Genomic DNA, 18,615 nt, shown 5'->3' on the forward strand with positions numbered 1-18,615 from the left:
ATCGCACAAAACAGTTTTGGGGAGTCAATCTATTGGTTTTTGCTCAGGGCAATGTAAACTATGCCAAATTTTTTTTATCTTGATTAAAATCATTTGACCCCCAGTGAAATATGGAAGGTACCATGACAACAACTCAGTGATGTTCAACAATTAGCCTAATTGTTATGGAGTTATTTTCTGTTTCTGTTTTCAGTTGGAACTTTAAATATTGTGCTGCACAAATAGAAACCTTGCAAATTGCAATGTATATTTTTTTTCCTTCATTTAAAAGTTTGAAGTCTATACTCTCTCTATAAATATATTGGAGAAACCAAAAGCGGAATTGGAAATGCAGAGATTCACAAAACAACGATAAATTGGTGATTCCTTGTTTCAATCAACAACCACAAGTTCATTTTCGAAACATACAACGCAAATAAATTTTTTTTTTTTCAAAGTTTGGAAGAATTGAAAAGAAAGTCAGAGGGGTTAGGTTTGGATTTTGGATGTCATTTAGTTATTTAAAATATAACTTTGCGCGACGTACCAGCCAATGCATCACGCAAAGGCTGTTTGCACGACATACAGCTGCGCTGCGCAAAGTGTTTTTAATACTTTCATCAAGTATAACATAAGATTTTGTGGTGTCCACTTGTGTAAATATTTTAAATTGCCGACCGAATCAGTTCGTTGTATTCATATAGGGTCAAGGAGTGTAATAGTAAACAATCATCAAAATTGGAGTTAAAATAATCGTAAAATTGTGATTTTTTGTTTATAACCGTCGAAAAGTTTTGTCCCATTACTTGATCTTTGAATGTTTTTTTTTTTTTTGTGATTTTTGGTGTATGCAATCTCGAAGTATATAGAAATAAGTTTGACGATTGGATCGTTGAAATTAGTTTCGTACTATGCGTATCCCATCAAAACGATAGATTTCGTAACAAGAGTTTATTAATACTTTCATCAAGTATAACATAAGATTTTATGGTATCCACTTGTGTAAATATTTTAAATTGCCGATCGAATTAGTTCGCTGTATTCATATAGGGTCAAGGAATGTAGCCGTAAAAAATCATCAAAATCAGAGTTAAAATAACCGTTAAATCGTGATTTTTCGTTTATAACTGTTGAAAAGTTTTGTCCCGTTACTTAATATCTGAATGTTTGTTTTTTTGCGATTTTTGACTTATGCAATCTCGAAGTATATACAAACAAGTTTGACGGTTGGATCGTTGAAATTAGTTTCGTACAATGCGTATCCCAGTAAAACGATAGTTTCCCTAACACTTAAGAGTTTATTTATAACTTCATCAAGTATAACATAAGATTTTGTGGTATCCACTTGTGTAAATAATTTAAATTGACGATCAAATTTGTTCGTTGTATTCATATAGGGTCAAGGAGTGTAGCTATAAAAAATCATCAAAATCGGAGTTAAAATAACCGTTAAATCGTGATTATTCGTTTATAACTGTCGAAAAGTTTTGTCTCGTTACTTGATCTCTGAATGTTTGTTTTTTGGGATTTTTGCTGTACGCGACCTCGAAATATTTACAAACAAGTTTGACGGTTGGATCGTTGAAACTAATTTCGTACAATGCGTTTCCCATCGAATTCAATGGTATATATATTTACTAAGTAGATTTTAATTTATTTATTTTGTACTCATAAGCAAAAGGAAAAAAAAAAAAGAAAAAAAAAAGAAAAAACAACTATGTGCGATGTAGGTACACCTGCGTTGCGCAAAGCTGTTTTGAGCGATGCAAGTGTACCTATGTCGTGCAAAGTTTTTATTTTTTATTTTTTTTTTATTTTTTGTTCATTTGCTTTTCTTTTGGCGTTCTTGCGTTGCCTTTTTCTTTTGTGGTATCCACTTGTGTAAATGTTTTAAATTGATGATTGAATTAGTTCATTGTATTCATATAAGGTTAAAAAGTGTAGCCGGAAAAAATCATTAAAATCGGAATTAAAATAACCATTAAATAGTGATTTTTCGTTTATAGCCGTCGAAGAGGTTTGTCCGATTACTTGATATCTGAATGTTTGTTTTTTACAATTTTTGGCGTATGCGATCTCAAAACATATACAAACAAGTTTGATGGTTGGATTGTTGAAACTAGTTTCGTACAAGGCATATCCCATCAAAACAATAGATTCACTAATACTTAGAGTTTATTTATACTTTCATTAAATATAACATAAGATTTTATAATATCTACTAGTGTAAATATTTTAAATTGACGATCGAATTAGTTCATTGTATTTATATAGGATCAAGGAGTGTAGCTGTAAAAAATAATAAAAATCAAAGTTAAAACTACCATTAAATGGTGATTTTTCATTTATAACCATCGAAAAGGTTTGTCCGGTTACATAATCTTTGAATGTTTGATTTTTGCGATTATTGGCGTATGCGATCTTGAAGCATATACAAACAAGTTTGACGGTTGGATCGTTGAAACTAGTTTCGTACAATGCGTATCCCATCAAAACAATGGATTCACTAACACTTGGAGTTTATTTATACTTTCATTAAGTATAACATAAAATTTTTTGGTATTCACTTGTGCAAATATTTTAAATTGACGATCGAATTAGTTCATTGTATTCATATAGGATTAGGAGTGTAGCTATAAAAAATCATCAAAATCGGAGTTAAAACTACTGTTAAATCGTGATTTTTTGTTTATAACCGTCGAAAAGTTTTGTCCTGTTACTTGATCTCTGCATGTTTGTTTTTTGCGATTTTTGGCGTATGCGATCTCGAAGCATATACAAACAAGTTTGACGGTTAGATCTTTTAAACTAGTTCCGTACAATGCATTTCCCATCAAGTTCAATGGTATATATATTTACTAAGTAGATTTTAATTTATTTATTTTGTACTTATAATACTTAAGAAATTGAATGATATATATGTAAAAAAAAATTATTGTGGGTTTTTGTTAGAAAAATATATTATCGTGGGGTTTATATAAAATTTTTTTTGAATTTGAAAGGAGTAAATTCAGTAATTTTTATAATAATTTAAAACAAAAAACCTTGAACGACGCCTTAATGTGGTTGTCTCGCAAAATCACTTTGCGCGACGTCAAATTGTATACCTACATTGCGCCAGTTGTGATAATTTTGGTGGTATAATAGTGAAAAATAGGCCTTTTTTTTTTTCTTTCAATTTTCCTAGTTTGGACCCCAACTCTTTCTTTCCCGTAGACCTCTCTCTTCCCTCTCGCTCATCTCTCCCTCTCTCTTTCCCGTAGACTTCCCTCTCCTCTTCACAAGCTTGAAACCCAAATCTTGAACCTAGACCTGTCTTTCCTCTTCACAATCTCGAATCCAACCACCACCACTACTCTGTCGGTTGTCTCTCTCCCTCTCGTTCTAAACGACGGGTAGCCACGAAGTTGACGTGAATCAAGTCCCAAAATCAAGGTAAGGGTTTCTGATTTTCTATGGGCTTTTGTTATTTAGGGTTTAGGGTCAAATTGCATGTTGATTTCTGAGTACTTTGTCGAAATCTCCATATAAAATTGGATGTTGGTTCTGGTTTAGGGTCAAATTGGTTTTTTCTTTTTTTTTTTTTTTTTTGGTGATGTGATTCGAGTTGATTGTCTAAAATTTTTGCAATTTTGTTGATTTGTATGTGTGTTTTGTGTATGAACATGGAGGTGTTCTTGCAGAATTAGGGAGCAAGGAATGCTTAGGTGATTGAGGAAAGTGAGATTTTATACTTAATTGCTTGAATTTTGATGAGAAAACTAGTAATCAGATGTGGATTTTGATTAAAGTGAATCTTGTCTGCAGGTTATTTTCTTAAATCATATTTTTTTGTTTGTTTGAGTAAATTGGATATTTGGATGTGAATTGAGCATTGGATAGTGATCTAATATTGTCTTAAGTCGATATTCGTGTGTACATAGAATTGAGCATTGGATTTTTACCGTGTAGGGGATTATCAACAATAAATGTGAAAGGGAAAATTGAAGGTGACATCAAGGGCCTCTCTGAATTAAGATCCTTGTGAGTATGATTGTTCCTCATTTCGTACCAGCATTATGTTTGCAGCATATTATGAACTGAACAACGCACAACAAATTTGATGTCTAATTGTAAACATATGCATAAAACATATTTATTTTGCAATGTCAGTTTTTTTGTTTAGCTAAATCTTGATTAGGGATGGAATTCTATTTGTAACGAATCTGAAACGTTAACATTGGGATCTTTCATTCAACAAAGGTCTCATCGGTTCTCTTTCTCCATGATTAGGGGATCTTAGCAAGCTAAACATCCTGTAAGAACAATTTACTAAGCAATTTTTCATATCTGCATCTTTTGAACTTCATATATGCAACATGAGCTTTTATATCAGATAAGTATATGAGACTATTTTCATCGTTTAGGATCCTAGTTGGTTGCAGCTTTAGTTCTCAGGCATCTTTGCCCACTTTTTGCCCACTTGACAGACTTAGGGCTGCCTTTACTTTTGCTCTTCATTTGCTTATGGTATTTGTGTTTTATCGATATGAACAATCTTTTGTTTCGTACTATTCAGGACCATCTCTAGATGCTTTCTTGTACTTGTTTATTTTTTTGCTAAGAATCTGTTCTATATCAGTCCCTCACCAGAAGTTACATACTGTGGCCTATGTAAGAACAAAGACTCCTCTGAACATTATGCTCTGCTTGCTTATTTGCAAGGAGGGGGTTGAGTTTTTGGAGGCTGGGGTTCGTTCAACTCATTTCAAGTATACATGACTAGTGTGATGTCATTTAGAAATTTTAACCTATCAAAACATATATGGCTTTTTTGGTGTATATTGTATTTTTAAATTGCAGGAAGCAACACCACCATCTCTCTCATTTGTCTCGCAAACACACACATACACATGCACACATACAAAGTGTACATACAGACTAACAAATAGAAAGTTGGGTTGGGGGGTTGACAGATTAGGATATGTCTCTTAGTTTAGGTTTGACTCTTTTTAATCAATCGTGCTGCCTTGGATTCATTACACTTTTTAATCTTTGGTTAATGTTTGTTCAGTTTTCTTTACTTTTTTTCTTCTAGTTTCAAATGCAAGAAAGGATTAGTTTCTAATGTTATATTTTTATCGTTCAAAAAGTATATAGATGTCGCAGTTGATCACTTGTTGTCAGAGTGTGACCACTGCACCTCCCGCATTATCAACATTTATTTCTCCAGCCATGAGTGCTCAATTGATTGGGGAGACGGGTTCATGAGACGGGTGCCTTTTCTTCCAGATCGAACACAGCAGAGGTTGATGCATTGAAGGAGGAAGTGACAACCCTAAAGTGTTAGCTTGCGGTCTAGGGCAAGCATATGAAGGCCCAGGGCGAGAAGATGAGGGCATAAGTCGGGCACGTGAGAGACCTTGTACGAGCCATACAGATGTCCGGCCTCCAAATCTCACTACTAACACCTGATCTTGCTACATATTCGACCTCCGAACCACTTCGCCTTGCCGATACCTAGTAGCCTGATGTATCAAACCTAGAAGACTAGTAGTTTTTTCTTTTTTGTTCGGACATCTTTTATGTACATTTTCATATATTTTATAATTAAATACTTTTCCTTGGTTAATTAATTATTGTTTAGAATTTAATTACAATATTTATTAAAAAAATTAAAAAAATAATATTTTTGACCAAAACAAAAAAAAAAGGTTTGTGTGACGAAGAAGAAACCTATGTCGTGCAAAGTGGCTTAGGTGGCTTTGTGCGACGTAGGGATGTGCAACGTGCAAAGAGGCTTTGCGCGACGCATGTTTCTTCTTCGTTGCGCAAACCTTTCTGTCACTACCTTGGCGCGACGGTTAGCGCAAGACAAAGGTTTGTTGGGCTAATTTTTGCGTGACGTTTTTGACTTTGCGTGACGAAGGACCTGCGTCGCGCAAAGTGTTTTTTGTACTAGTGAATTGCTCCAGAAATGAGTTTTGAGTTAAAACTCATATTTGTCCCAAGAGTTGGAGCAAGTTGAGATAGATTTAGAACCTAAAATTTAAATTTAACTCTAAGGATTAGAGTAGGTCTTAGAGAAATGAGCGGACAATATGTTCTTATTAGGGTTCATGTTTGGACGGCGTACAAATTGGCTAGGGATTAAATTTACCGATGATAGTCTCATGTGATATGTTAGATTTGTTTTAAAAATACTAAATGAAGGAAAACAAGTGTGTAATAAAAAATAAAAATCAATGATTTTTCATGGAAACAAAAACAAATTGTGAATATGAAATGTGAGCACAGTTCATTTTTATTGACAAAAAAAACCACGGTTGTCATATGCATGGTCGTCACTTTTAAGATAAGATGTGCATGGTTGTCATATGGTTCACCTTTAAGATATGCATGGTCGTCACTGTTATACTCCATTAGCAGGCATGGAAGTTAGGGTTCCCCATTAGAATCGGTTCGAAATTACAGAGTATGTATGGTCCCTCAACTCTTTAAAAGCTCTTAGAAGATTTTTTTTAACTTTTCAACGTGGAACAATTCTTCATATCCTCGCATGTCCTCATGTTTTACAAATTTTTAAAATATAAGACAATTCGTGAATACCTTAAATCTTTATAACCTTTACAAACTTTCTTATGTGTGGCAAATGTTCAAATTTAACATCCAGCTCAATTCAGTAACGTGGATCATATATATGTGTGTTGGACTTTACATGTGGACAACTCTGTTATGATATCACAATAAAAGTTAAGGTTTCACTTCAAATTAATTGACAATACAGTGAGTAGTCGACTCTTTATAAGCCATTATAAGGTCTTTTAATTTTTCGATGTCACGTCACCAGTAGCTAGTGGGGATGGTTTATACGCAGCCTTCCTACATGTATATATAGAGAGCTAAGGCTGAAAGCCTTCTACCTACATAACATAATCAGAGAGAGATAAAAAGAAAGAGGGGGAGGGAGATGGAAGAAATACGAGCGATTGCTTTAGCATATTACAACAATTTCTCAAACAATGAAAAACATGACGTATATGCAACTTTTAAACAAATAGATACAAATGGTGACGGGACAATAACTATCGATGAGTACGAGGAGTTTTTCGGCATCCACGTCAGGCTCAGCTTCCAGGAGTTGGATACCAACGGAGATGGCAAGATAGATTTTGAGGAATTTATCACTCTTTACTATTTCGGCAACTTTGGGATGCTTCTCTGTGATGGCAAGGGATGTAAAGTCAAGTTCCTCAAGGGAGTTTATTTTACTTGCCTTGAGTGCTTCCATCTTAACAAAACCACCACTTTCGATCTCTGCACCTCATGCTACCGATACAGAAACTTCGTTCATGAACACAACACCTTTTTGGACAGCCACTTGTTACTGCGTCGCAAGGCTGCACATGTACAAGATGGGGTAACACTGATTTCTTTTTTATGTAATGATATATCTACTCTAAAGGGTAATAAAAATAAATTGGTTTCAAACTCAAAATATATGAGATTCGAACTTAAAATCTGTCACTTATTAGTGGAAAAAAAAAATATCATTAGACCATTGTACTAAGTCTCAGTTTTTATTTTTTTTTATTTTTGTGTCCAGTAAATCAGCTCTCTTTCATACTTATCACACGCCATGCAAGAATGCATATAGAGATGATAAATTGTTTTATTTATAGAGGCTATATCTATTTAATTTGTTGGAATTTCTAACAAAGTGGGTATTTCATGATGGTTACCATTGATTTTCATCACGGACATAACAAAGATGCGATTAATTGTTTTATAAAACATAGCTTTAGTCATAACTAGCTAAACAGTTTTCCGACATGGTTGAGTTGAGTATAACTAATTTTTGTAAGAATGATTCTTGAACGGAACCTGATAAATGGACATTTCTGAGTGTTTTGGATCGATCTTTTTTGAGTTGTGCTCACATGTTATCCCTTTCAGTTTGTATCAAAATTATAATTAACTCGTTCAGTCAACGTGAAACTTTTTATTAGCACTTCAAAAAGATCACCCTACACTCTCTTTTTACGTTGAAGAACTCTCATATATCTTTGGTAGAGATGTAGCCAGTTTGATGATAAAGTAAATGATATTTTTTGTTGGATAATAACAAGTATGCATGTTATGAGTGAGCAAGCAAAACAAGCGAGGCTGTTAATTTGTTCATATATATGCAGTCAAACTCTAGTCAGGACTATGGTCAAGCTGATGTATCTGGGGACGATGAAGTAAGTTTGCTTCCTCTTTATTGTGGTGATCTCCTTTTGCTATATATTAAGTGTTAATAGTGATACCACGAGGCCACAACTTTGACTACTTGAACTCTACAAGACATAAGGTTGGAGGATTTTGACCACCTGGATCAACAATGATCAGCCTGGCAGCCAAAGGTTTTGGTTGTTAATTAAAACGAGGGATTAATCCTTGCAGTTAAGAATAAGTATATGCATATATGAGTAATTATAATGAGTGAATCTATTTGTTCATGCAGCCAATCTATCTTCAGTCTTCTCAAGTCAAATGATCCGTGTCGAAAAGAGTAAGTTTCCTTCATATATATATATATGTGTATGTATGTATGTATGTATGTATGTATATTTGTGTGCACATATATATTAGAAACTATTATTGCCATTTCAAAAATTTAACTGTGCACTCTAAATTTTTTAATTACATTTAGAAAGAAAAATAATCTTATGAGAAACGAACGGTTAGATTTTTATTGTGTGGATAATGGATATCGAGCCTCTACATTTAGCATATGTGCATTAACTGTGTTTCGCAACATCCAAGCCATTCAGATAAATATAATGATTTAAAATATAACACATCAACAATAATAAGTTTTGTTTTTACTAGAAGAAAAATGATTTTCCATGTTAACTGTAAATTGTGGTTAGGGTTTGGGCGTCTTCGTCACGTTTTTGCATTGGTGTGTCTTCCTCAGTTTGGCGTGGTCTTTCTCACCTACAAATTAAGTTGATTTATTTGCTGATTCACGATCGTTTTGGCACTTAATATTTCAGGAAGTGGTGATGAAAGTATTTGAATCAGTGAATGCTGGGGTCAACCTTGGACAAGCTGTTGTCGGTGCTTCTAGCGCCTGTAGCATTCTGTGATTGATATAAGCTTGATTTTTCTATTGAAATAACAAAGTTGGTCTGGCCTTATTATATATCGTGGTGTTGTTGCTAGCTCGCATCCATTTGTTACAAGATCCACTTTTTCTTTTCTGGTGAAGATATGAAGAACTGCTTTCGTACGTGGTCATGTTTGACTTTTATTTGCGGCTCTAAATCGGATAATGTGTATTGTTACAGTTCTACGTGTTAGTGATGTTGAAGTTTAAATATTGATTTGAAGGTGCTTGATATTACTTACCTAAGAGATGGTGTGGTAAAAACTAGCACACAAATTAAACCCTATAATTTAGACGGATGTAGTATAAGTAAGTAGGGATCGTTTTAGGCCGGAAATTAGGAGGGATGCTAATCAACACAAATTAAACTTAAAAACTGAAAACTAAACTAGACTAATACAAAATAAGAATTGAGGGAGATTTTGGAATGAATTTTAACAAAAATAAAGTAAATTGCACAAACAAATTAGGTCTTGTACGAGATATACGTGAGAGGTTAGCTAGAGGATTGTTCCCCACACATGAAACATATGCATACAAATCGATTTCCAGTTATTATTTCTATAAACCATGAATGACAATGCCCCAAATTAATTGTGAACATCACTAATTAACTCTCAGATTTTCCTAAGTTCATTGAATTGGACTCAGCGACGCAATCAAATTATTCTTCTCAAGTTCCCTAACTATGAAAAGCATGATAGAGATACATCTCAAAGATCATTAAGTTCTGTGAAAATCATAAGTATTGACGAAGCATTCGTAACTATAAAAAGCATGATACTTCTGCCAAGAATTTACTTAACTCAATCATGACTAGTGACTTTTACTACTTGCAAATATAAGTTCATAACGACTAGGTGAAATTCCCTTATATTCTAGCATCAAATCCCTGCATGCAAACTAAGTATGCATCCTTAATAAGCATACAAGAATAAGTTCTCTATAAAACAAATAAGTCAATCTCATTCATGTTTTATGAAACGATAACTGGATGTAATCAAGTTATATAAAACATATGATCATGGCTTCGAATTCACCTCTAACTAAAAAGAAATTTAGTTACTCATGTTCATCATAATTGAAAAGCAATCTAAAAGAAACATTGAAACTAAACAAGGGTAGAAAGAACTCTAGAAATCTCCAATGGTTGAATGCAATATGCGGCACACTCCTTCTTATCTCGCCCTTGCAGGTTGCTGCACAAGCTTTTAATAAAACATGCAGCACAAGTCTCTCCCTGCTTGCTGTGGCAAGAATATATATATATATATATATATATATATAGATATATGGTAGGGCACTGCTGAATCCAAGGATAAAAAGAATTAGGATGTTTGAATTATCTTAGGACTCCTAGAATTAGATGGGAATTATTTAGAATGTGATAAGGATTCCTTTTGCAGCTGGAAATAATATGAGATAATGTTGGACAAGATTAGATAAGATAAGATAAGACTGGATAAGATGAGATAAGTTTGGATAAGGTTGGATAAGATTGTGTATTTCCTTGTCTTCCAAGCTTCAACTTTGATTCCTTCAGATCTTAGCACATGTTTAGCACATGTTAAACACCAAAAATGTCCAGCCCATATGCTCTCCACGCGTGCTATCCAATGCAAGTCCAAAACTGCTCCAAATTGCTCCATTTGGCCATTTATTGTCATCTTTACCAATTGGACCTATAATAATACGAAAATAACATAAATTACCAAAATAAATAGAAATTAACGAAGTAAATGCAAAGAAATAAGATCACAAACTCGCATAAATATGCTCCTATCAAATTCCCCCACACTTAGCTTTTGCTAGTCCCTGAGCAAAACAAAGAAAACAAAACAAAACCTAAACCTTCCAACAATTACCTCAAGGATTTCCAATGAAACATGACATGTTAAAAATCAGTACTCACACGGATTTTAGCCATCTTTACTCTTGAGTTTATACCCAACCTCAGTAATCATTCACTAGCTCACATTTGATTAATTAAAACAACATTTGAATGTAGTAACATGCCTTAGAGAAATTCACTTAATTCCTCACCAGATATACTCTCTATTCTCACACAGATTTTCTGACTACACTCCCTATACTAAGTTTATGTGAGAAGATTGATGTAAACATGTAGACTAGCACTCACATATGTTATAACAAAGAAGACACTTTCTGGAATTATTAATACAAATATGTATATGATCTCATGAACGGAATGCCACTACTTAGAAGCGAGAATCAGGGATTCCATATGCTCGTACCAATTTCAAACTCCACATATTGAATAACATAACAATTAAGATAGAAGTCTAAGGGTTGTAATGGGGCTAAGGTATTGGCTAACAAAGAAAGGTTACGGATAAACAAGGGTTCTTAAAGTGATGGTAAGCAAGGTAATGAAATCAACACCTAGAATTCAACTTTTGATTGCAGCACCCAACTTTAAACACAAATGGGAGATTCATACAACTTTAGGGTCAGATTCACATTTTTGGACCCTTCTTCGAAACATACACACTACTTCATTGAATTTAAAAGAAAAAATTCTTCCCCCACACTTGTTTTTCTGCAATTGTAGATCAAAAGGAATTCCCAACAAGTCATGCTCCACGATTCTTTAAGAACAAGAGTATGGATATTCCTATACTAGGCTAGGTAGGGATGATGTAGGCTAACAAAGAAAATTGGCTGAATAAGGCTCAATGGGGTTAAACCTACAATACATATGCAAGGGATAAGGCTTTTTGACTCTGGTGGTAACTAAATACCTTCATCTTGCTATTTGTTATGCAATCAATTTTATGCTTTGAATGAAACAGGCATGAGTTCTAGTATTTGGAACTAAAATGATGAAAAAGCATTCTAAGTAGCAACCAAGCAATGAGACCATGCAACGACTTTAGAAAACAAAAATATCACAGATTAATAACTCTCCAAAACAAAGAATAGGCTCAAGTCTCACAGGGTTGTAGCGTTAGTTTGAGTTTCTTCCTTCAAGCATGTTACAAAAACTGATTTTTTCTCTTTCTGATTACATGTGAATTCGTAAATGAAAACTATAACTAAGTATTAACCAAAGAGCATATCAAACTTCCAACCATGTTTGTAACTTTCTTTAAGACACAAACAAGCAACAAAAACGACTCTTTTTGGTATTTTCTCAAGCTTTTTCGATTTTTTTTTTCAAAATTTTTTTATGACACACAATTAACACTTTAAAACAGTGAATAACAATATTAGCAATGATAGGTGGTGAAATTCGAAAATATGTCATGAAAAGCAATCTGTTTATCTCCCCCCCCCAACACTTAAACCAAACATTGTCCTCAATGTTTCAAAAATAAACTTAAACAAGAAAGCAATAAAAGATAACTAGCAAACAAAGACAATCATGACAAAGTAAAAACAATAAGGAGAAGGGTAAAAGAGAGCAAATTTGGTTGTAGGAGCCGGAAATTCCAATGTCTCTTTGTTTGAATACATGGGTTGCCTTCCAAGAAGTGCTTGCTTTAACGTCTTCTAGCCGAATGATACCTCCATCTAAGCTTCACTAAGGCCAACAACATAGGTATATCCTCCACGACATGCTCCTCAAAATACTCATAGTAAGGAAGTAAGGCTTCAAACGGTGTCCATTCACTTTGAATTCATTCCCCGTCTTTAAACTTTGAATTTGGACTGCACCATAGAGAAAAACATTAGTAATAACAAAAGGACCAATCCATTTAGAATGCAACTTACCTGGAAACAATCGAAGGCAGGAGTTGAAAAGCAACACTTTCTGCCCAATAGAAAATGTTTTACTACAGATCATCTTATCATGGAAAGCCTTTGTTTTCTCCTTGTAAATATAAGCGTTCTCATAAGCCTCATTCCGAATTTCCTCAAGCTCATTCAATTGTAACTTCCTATGAAGGCCAGCAACATCAATATTCATGTTGTAAATCTTGATTGCCCAATGTGCACGGTGCTCTAATTCAACTGGAAGATGACATGGTTTCCCATAAATGAGCTGAAAAAGACATTCCATTTGGTGTTTTGTAGGCAGTACGATATGCCCACATTGCATCATTCAAATGCAAGCTCCAATCCTTTCGAGTTGGTCCAACTATCTTCTTCAAGATTTGCTTGATTTCTCAGTTAGAAACTTCGGCTTGCCCACTTGTTTGTGGATGATAAGGTGTCAAAACCTTATGTGTGACATTATATTTTTTTAGCAGTGCCTTTATGGTTCGATTACAAAAGTGAGAACCCCTATCACTTATAATTACTCTCGGCATTCTAAACCTGACAAATATGTTAGTTTTGACAAAATCTGCAACAACTTTGGAATCATTAATACAGGTGGCTTTTGCTTCCACCCATTTCGAAACATAATCTACGACAAGTAAAATATAATTGAAACCATGAGAGGGAGGAAAAAGACCCATAAAGTCAATGCCCCAAACATAAAAAATTCTCAACATAAAATATAGGAGTCTGCGGCATTTGATTTCTTGAACCTATATTGCCTGTTATTTGACAACGATCACAAGTCATGCAAAAAATTCTAGCATCCTTAAATATAGTAGGCCAATAAAATCCACATTCTAGAACTTTAAGTGCTGTTCGTTAGTACCAAAATGACCTCACAAGCATAAGTGTGACATAAAGTTAAAATTGAATTGAATTCAGAATCATGCACACACCTACGAATAATTTGATTAGGGTAATATTTCCACAAATAAAGGTCACCCCACAAATAAAATCATGCCTCTTTTTTAAGTTTGTCATGTTGGTGCCTATTTATGGTGTTTGGAACCTGTTTAGATACAATATAATTCATAATATCAACATACCATGGCTCACTTAACTTAATGACCAGCAACTGTTCATCTGGGAATGCCTCTGGAATAGGTCGAGGGTCTTCTTCATGTACCAAACTACTCAAATGGTCAGCTACTACATTGTCGCTTCCTTTTTTGTCTCAGATTTCCACGCCAAACTCTTGGAAAAGAAGCATCTAGCGAATAAGCCTTGGCTTGGCTTCTTTCTTCTAAGTAAGTACTTCAAAGCTGCGTGGTCAGAGTAAATTATCACTTTAGTTCTAAGTAAATAAGAACGAAACTTATCTAAAGCAAACATAACAACAAGGAGTTCTTTTTCAGTGGTGGAGTAATTCAATTGAGCATTATTCAAGGTCCGAGAAGCGTAGTAGATGATATGCGGCTTCTTGTCCTTTCTTTGTCCCAAAACAGCCCCTACAGCATAATCTGAAGCATCGCACATAAGCTCAAAAGGAAGACTCCAATCTGGTGGAACAATGATAGGTGCCGAAGTTAACATCTTTTTGAGGTGCTTGAATGCTTTCTCACATTCCTCATCATACACAAACGACACATCCTTTTGTAAAAGTCGGCACAAGGGTGTCGAAATCTTTGAGAAATCTTTGATAAAACGTTTATAGAATCCTGCATGTCCAAGGAAAGAACGAACCTCTCTTACCGAAGTGGGAGAGGGTAAGTAGCGTATAAGATCTATTTTAGATTTATCGACTTCAATTACTTTTTCTGAAACTATATGACCTAAAACTATGCCTTGTTTTACCATGAAGTGACATTTTTCCCAATTTAAAACAAGGTTTAGTTTCGATGCAGCGTTTCAATATCAAAGTGAGATTAGTTAGACAATCATCAAAAGAATCACCAAAGACACTAAAATCATCCATGAAAACTTCAATAATCTTCTCAACAAAATCTGAAAAGATATTTACCATGCATCTCTGAAAGGTGGTTGGTGCATTACATAAACCAAATGGTATTCGACAATAAGCAAAACTACTAAATGGACAAGTAAAAGTAGTATTTTCTTGATCATCTGGAGCTATAACAATATGATTATATTCGAATAACCATCAAGAAAGCAATAAAAAGAATGACCAGCTAACCTTTCAAGCATTTGATCAATGAATGGTAGAGGAAAATGGTATTTCTTATGTAGCGTTGAGCTTCCTATAATCAATACAAACACTCCAACCTGTTTGGATACGAGTGGGCACAAGTTCATTCTCTGCATTCTTTACCATAGTGACTCTAGATTTCTTTGGTACTACTTGAACCGGTGAAACCCAATGATTATCCGAAATTGGATAAATGACTCCACAATCAAGAAGCTTGATGATCTCCTTTTTCACAATTTCCATCATAGGAGGGTTGAGTGGCGTTAAGCCTCTCGAGTTGGTTTAGCCCATCCTTTAGAAGTATGAGATGCATGCAGGTTTTAGGACTTATTCCCTAATGTCGGCCAAAGTCTATCCAATGACTGTTTTGTACTCTTTCAACACCTTAATCAGTTTTTCCTCCTCTAATGCCATAAGTGTTGAAGAGACTATGACTGGCAAAGTCTCTTTGTCTCCCAAGAAAACATACTTCAAATGATTCGGTAATGGTTTAAGCTTAAGATAGGGTACCTGATGAAGGAAGATTTGTGAAAACAAGTTCATTTGAGCAACATCAACAACATGCAATTAACAATTAAAAGGCGGAATCATGTTTATATGCACTCAAAAACAAAACTTAACCCATGAACTTCAAAGCCTAGTAGATAGGTGAACCAAGACTCAACTCAAAACAAAGTGAGTTGAGAAATCAATACCTTTGTAGATTCCTCTTTGCATAAGCAAAGGCTAATCACCCAAAGAGAGGGCCTTCATTCCTTGCATCTTAGATCCATGGATTTGGATGGATGAAAAGGTTTCTCCAAGTTCCCAAAATTGAAAACCTCTAAGTCTCCACACCAAGGCATATTGTAGAAGAAATGAGTGACCTTGGAGGAGTTTGATTGCTAGATGATCCCTCCAAGGTGGCTGAAATTTTAGAGAGAAAGGAGAGCTTGTGTTCTCATCCTTTCCCCAAAAACAACCCTTAATGAATTTTGGCTATAAAGTCATACTTATTCCTTAATTCATTTGAGTGGCAAACTTGTAAATAAGTCCAAAACCACTCATTCTTTAACATGGGATTTATTGGGCTATTTGGGCCTTTGTGAATCATTATTCATTAAGTTGTCACACAACTTAAGTCAATGGACTTGACGTTCGAAGCCCATTGGGCCTTAAGGTCCAAAACTATCCCGAGGTCTTTTAACGAACTTATTCGTTTGATTAATAATCATATTAATTAATCATTGCCATAAATAATTAAACCATTTAATTATTCTTACTCATCTCCGTTGAATCTTCAATCTCTACCTTACACGGTGTACGATCCATTAGGTTCCTTTTAGCGAGGCAGTGGGCGATTCAAACTCTTTCAAATCGATTGTGAATTGAAACTTACTTTCAATTCTCCCGTTAGTGATAATACACTTTTAGGGCTTCCGCAAACCATGGTTGACGCCTAGCAGCATGTCATGGTTACCCAAGCTAATCAGAAGAGGTGGAGAACCTATTCAGTTTTAGGATTACAAATGCAATACGGTCTTTCTCTAATACAATACTCTTGACCACATTGTTTGGTTTGATAGTTTATTCATGTCTACTATCCAATGTGAGTCTTGTGCTTATATGATTACCTTGAATGTGATTTGGAACACATTCCTAAATCTCATTCATACTTTGGCCAAAGATTCTTAATCATATCATAGAGTATTATCCCTCAAACAGTTTGAAGGTTAGAGATCCCTTGTTGCGCATTCACTTGCCTCCATGGCTAAGTGGCTTAACCCCAACGATGCCGTGGACACCCTCCTGATGGAGTGACTTTGACATAATCAAAGATTAAGGACCTAACCACAAGACAACTGTGATGCCTCAGGTCAAAAGACTAATTTGCATTATCCCAACCATGAGTTCTCATGTGACATGAATATGAGAACTCTTCGTTGATCGTGTTCAGTGAACTCATTCTCTATTGAGCACCTACGTACTTGTCTTGATGTCACACACACCAATGACTCGAGACTAGTCACTCTCCCTGAGAGAAGACATAGCACGTACTGATCTTAACGGACTGTCAATGCCCAATTGACAATCCTATGATCAGGAACGTTTAGGATGTGTCAACGAAAGAATGGTCTCATGAATCTAACTTCTTTAGATCGCATTCTTCCATTCACATATTCCTTGGACTTATCGTTTAAGCATATAACATTTATATGAGACGGCTCAAACAATAATCTTTGCCCTTTACATTAAACTAGATTAGTTTAACATGTGAAATGTCCATAAAGTATCATCATATGATTGGTTTTAGGGCACATTTCCAACACCTGAATCACTGAAGGTAACAACTTATTAGTAGAAATGAGAATTGGAATTAGGATTGGAGGCTTACCAATGTGTTGTGGCAAAGACTCAAGGGAAGCCACCATCTCAACAATTTCTGCATGATTAGGTTCGATCACATTGGTTTTGAGTCCAATTCCTTCGGCAATGGTTGTTTCAAGGGCATCCCTATTTAAGAATTCGAGATATTCCTGTGCCAAAGAATCAACTACATCACTAGAAAAACAAGAATGATCATCAATAGGATACCTTATAGCTTCAGAAATATTAAAGTCAATGACATTGCCATCAAATTCCATTGTTAGTGTCCTCTTAAACACATCTATCTTGGTTCGGGCTGTTTTCATGAAATGTCTTCCAAGTAAGATTGGCAATGGCGTAGAATGGGCCGAATCTTCCATCTTAAGTACATAAAAATCTGTTGGAAAAATCAAGTGGTTAACCTGCACCGAAACATCTTCTAAAACTCATTTCGGATATGCATTAGAACGATTAACTAATTGAATAATAACACCATCATTTTTAAGCTCTCCTGGATTCATAGATGCATAGATAGAGTAAGGCATGACATTAATGGAAGCACCTAAATTTAGCATAACATGTTCAAACTTAGTATTGCCAATAACACAAGGGATTGTGAAACTACTTGAATCTTTTCATTTAGGTGGTAATTTTCCTTGCAAACTGCAGAAACATTTTCACTTACCCGTACCACTTCCTTGTTCGAGATCCGTCTTCTTGTTGTACAAAGCTCTTTCAAAAATTTAGCATACTTTGAAACTTGCTTTATTGCATCAAGAAGTGGGATATTGACTTGTACCTTCCTGAAGGTTTCTAAGATGTCTTTTTCATTCTTTTCTTTCTTTGATTGCATAAACCTACGAGGAAAACACATTTGGTGGAATAGGGTTAGAAGGAGTTGAATTCGAACCAACCTTAGCTAATTGGGGTGGTGTAGGAGCCTTAGAAGGCTACGGCAAGGATTGTTCTTCCTTTTCCGTGGCCTTATCCAACTCTTCTTCTTCGAGCAGTAGCTATTCGTCCTCTTTGTGGCTTTGTTTGGACGTTTTTGGATTGGTTCCAATCTCTTTGCCATTTCTCAAGGTAATAGCCTTAGCAGTTTCAAAACCTCAATTTGGATTTGCCATGGTTGAACTAGGAAGCTTGCCTTGTTCTCTAAATTGTCCCATGAATTCTGCCATCTGCCCCATTTGATTCTTCATTTCGCCCATCTCTTTGGCTTGAT

The 18,615-nt window shown here is 35.0% G+C and overlaps 1 protein-coding gene and 1 long non-coding RNA gene across 2 annotated transcripts; both read left to right on the top strand.

Annotated features, from left to right (window-relative positions):
• The first annotated feature begins 3,178 nt into the window (after nucleotides 1–3,178).
• Nucleotides 3,179–5,582, top strand: LOC137732555 (uncharacterized). The gene is made up of 3 exons (XR_011068353.1): nucleotides 3,179–3,414; nucleotides 3,931–4,002; nucleotides 5,112–5,582. It is a non-coding gene; the product is annotated as an uncharacterized lncRNA (long non-coding RNA).
• Nucleotides 5,583–6,928: 1,346 nt separating this feature from the next.
• Nucleotides 6,929–9,092, top strand: LOC137732766 (uncharacterized). Its single transcript, XM_068472041.1, has 3 exons — nucleotides 6,929–7,378; nucleotides 8,151–8,201; nucleotides 9,000–9,092. The coding sequence occupies exons 1-3, from the start codon at nucleotides 6,929–6,931 to the stop codon at nucleotides 9,090–9,092; spliced, it is 594 nt and encodes a 197-aa protein (XP_068328142.1).
• The last annotated feature ends 9,523 nt before the right edge of the window (nucleotides 9,093–18,615 follow it).

This window comes from Pyrus communis, chromosome 4 (assembly GCF_963583255.1).
Source record: "Pyrus communis chromosome 4, drPyrComm1.1, whole genome shotgun sequence".
Lineage (NCBI taxonomy): Eukaryota > Viridiplantae > Streptophyta > Magnoliopsida > Rosales > Rosaceae > Pyrus > Pyrus communis.

What these genes read in the sequence shown, in the direction of transcription:
- LOC137732766 (XM_068472041.1), top strand. Translation starts at nt 6,929, where the DNA reads ATGGAAGAAATACGAGCGATTGCTTTAGCATATTACAACAATTTCTCA. An exon ending in CTGCACATGTACAAGATGGG is followed by an intron (nt 7,379 to 8,150) that starts GTAACACTGATT and finishes ATATATATGCAG; the next exon opens with TCAAACTCTAGTCAGGACTA. An exon ending in ATGTATCTGGGGACGATGAA is followed by an intron (nt 8,202 to 8,999) that starts GTAAGTTTGCTT and finishes TTAATATTTCAG; the next exon opens with GAAGTGGTGATGAAAGTATT.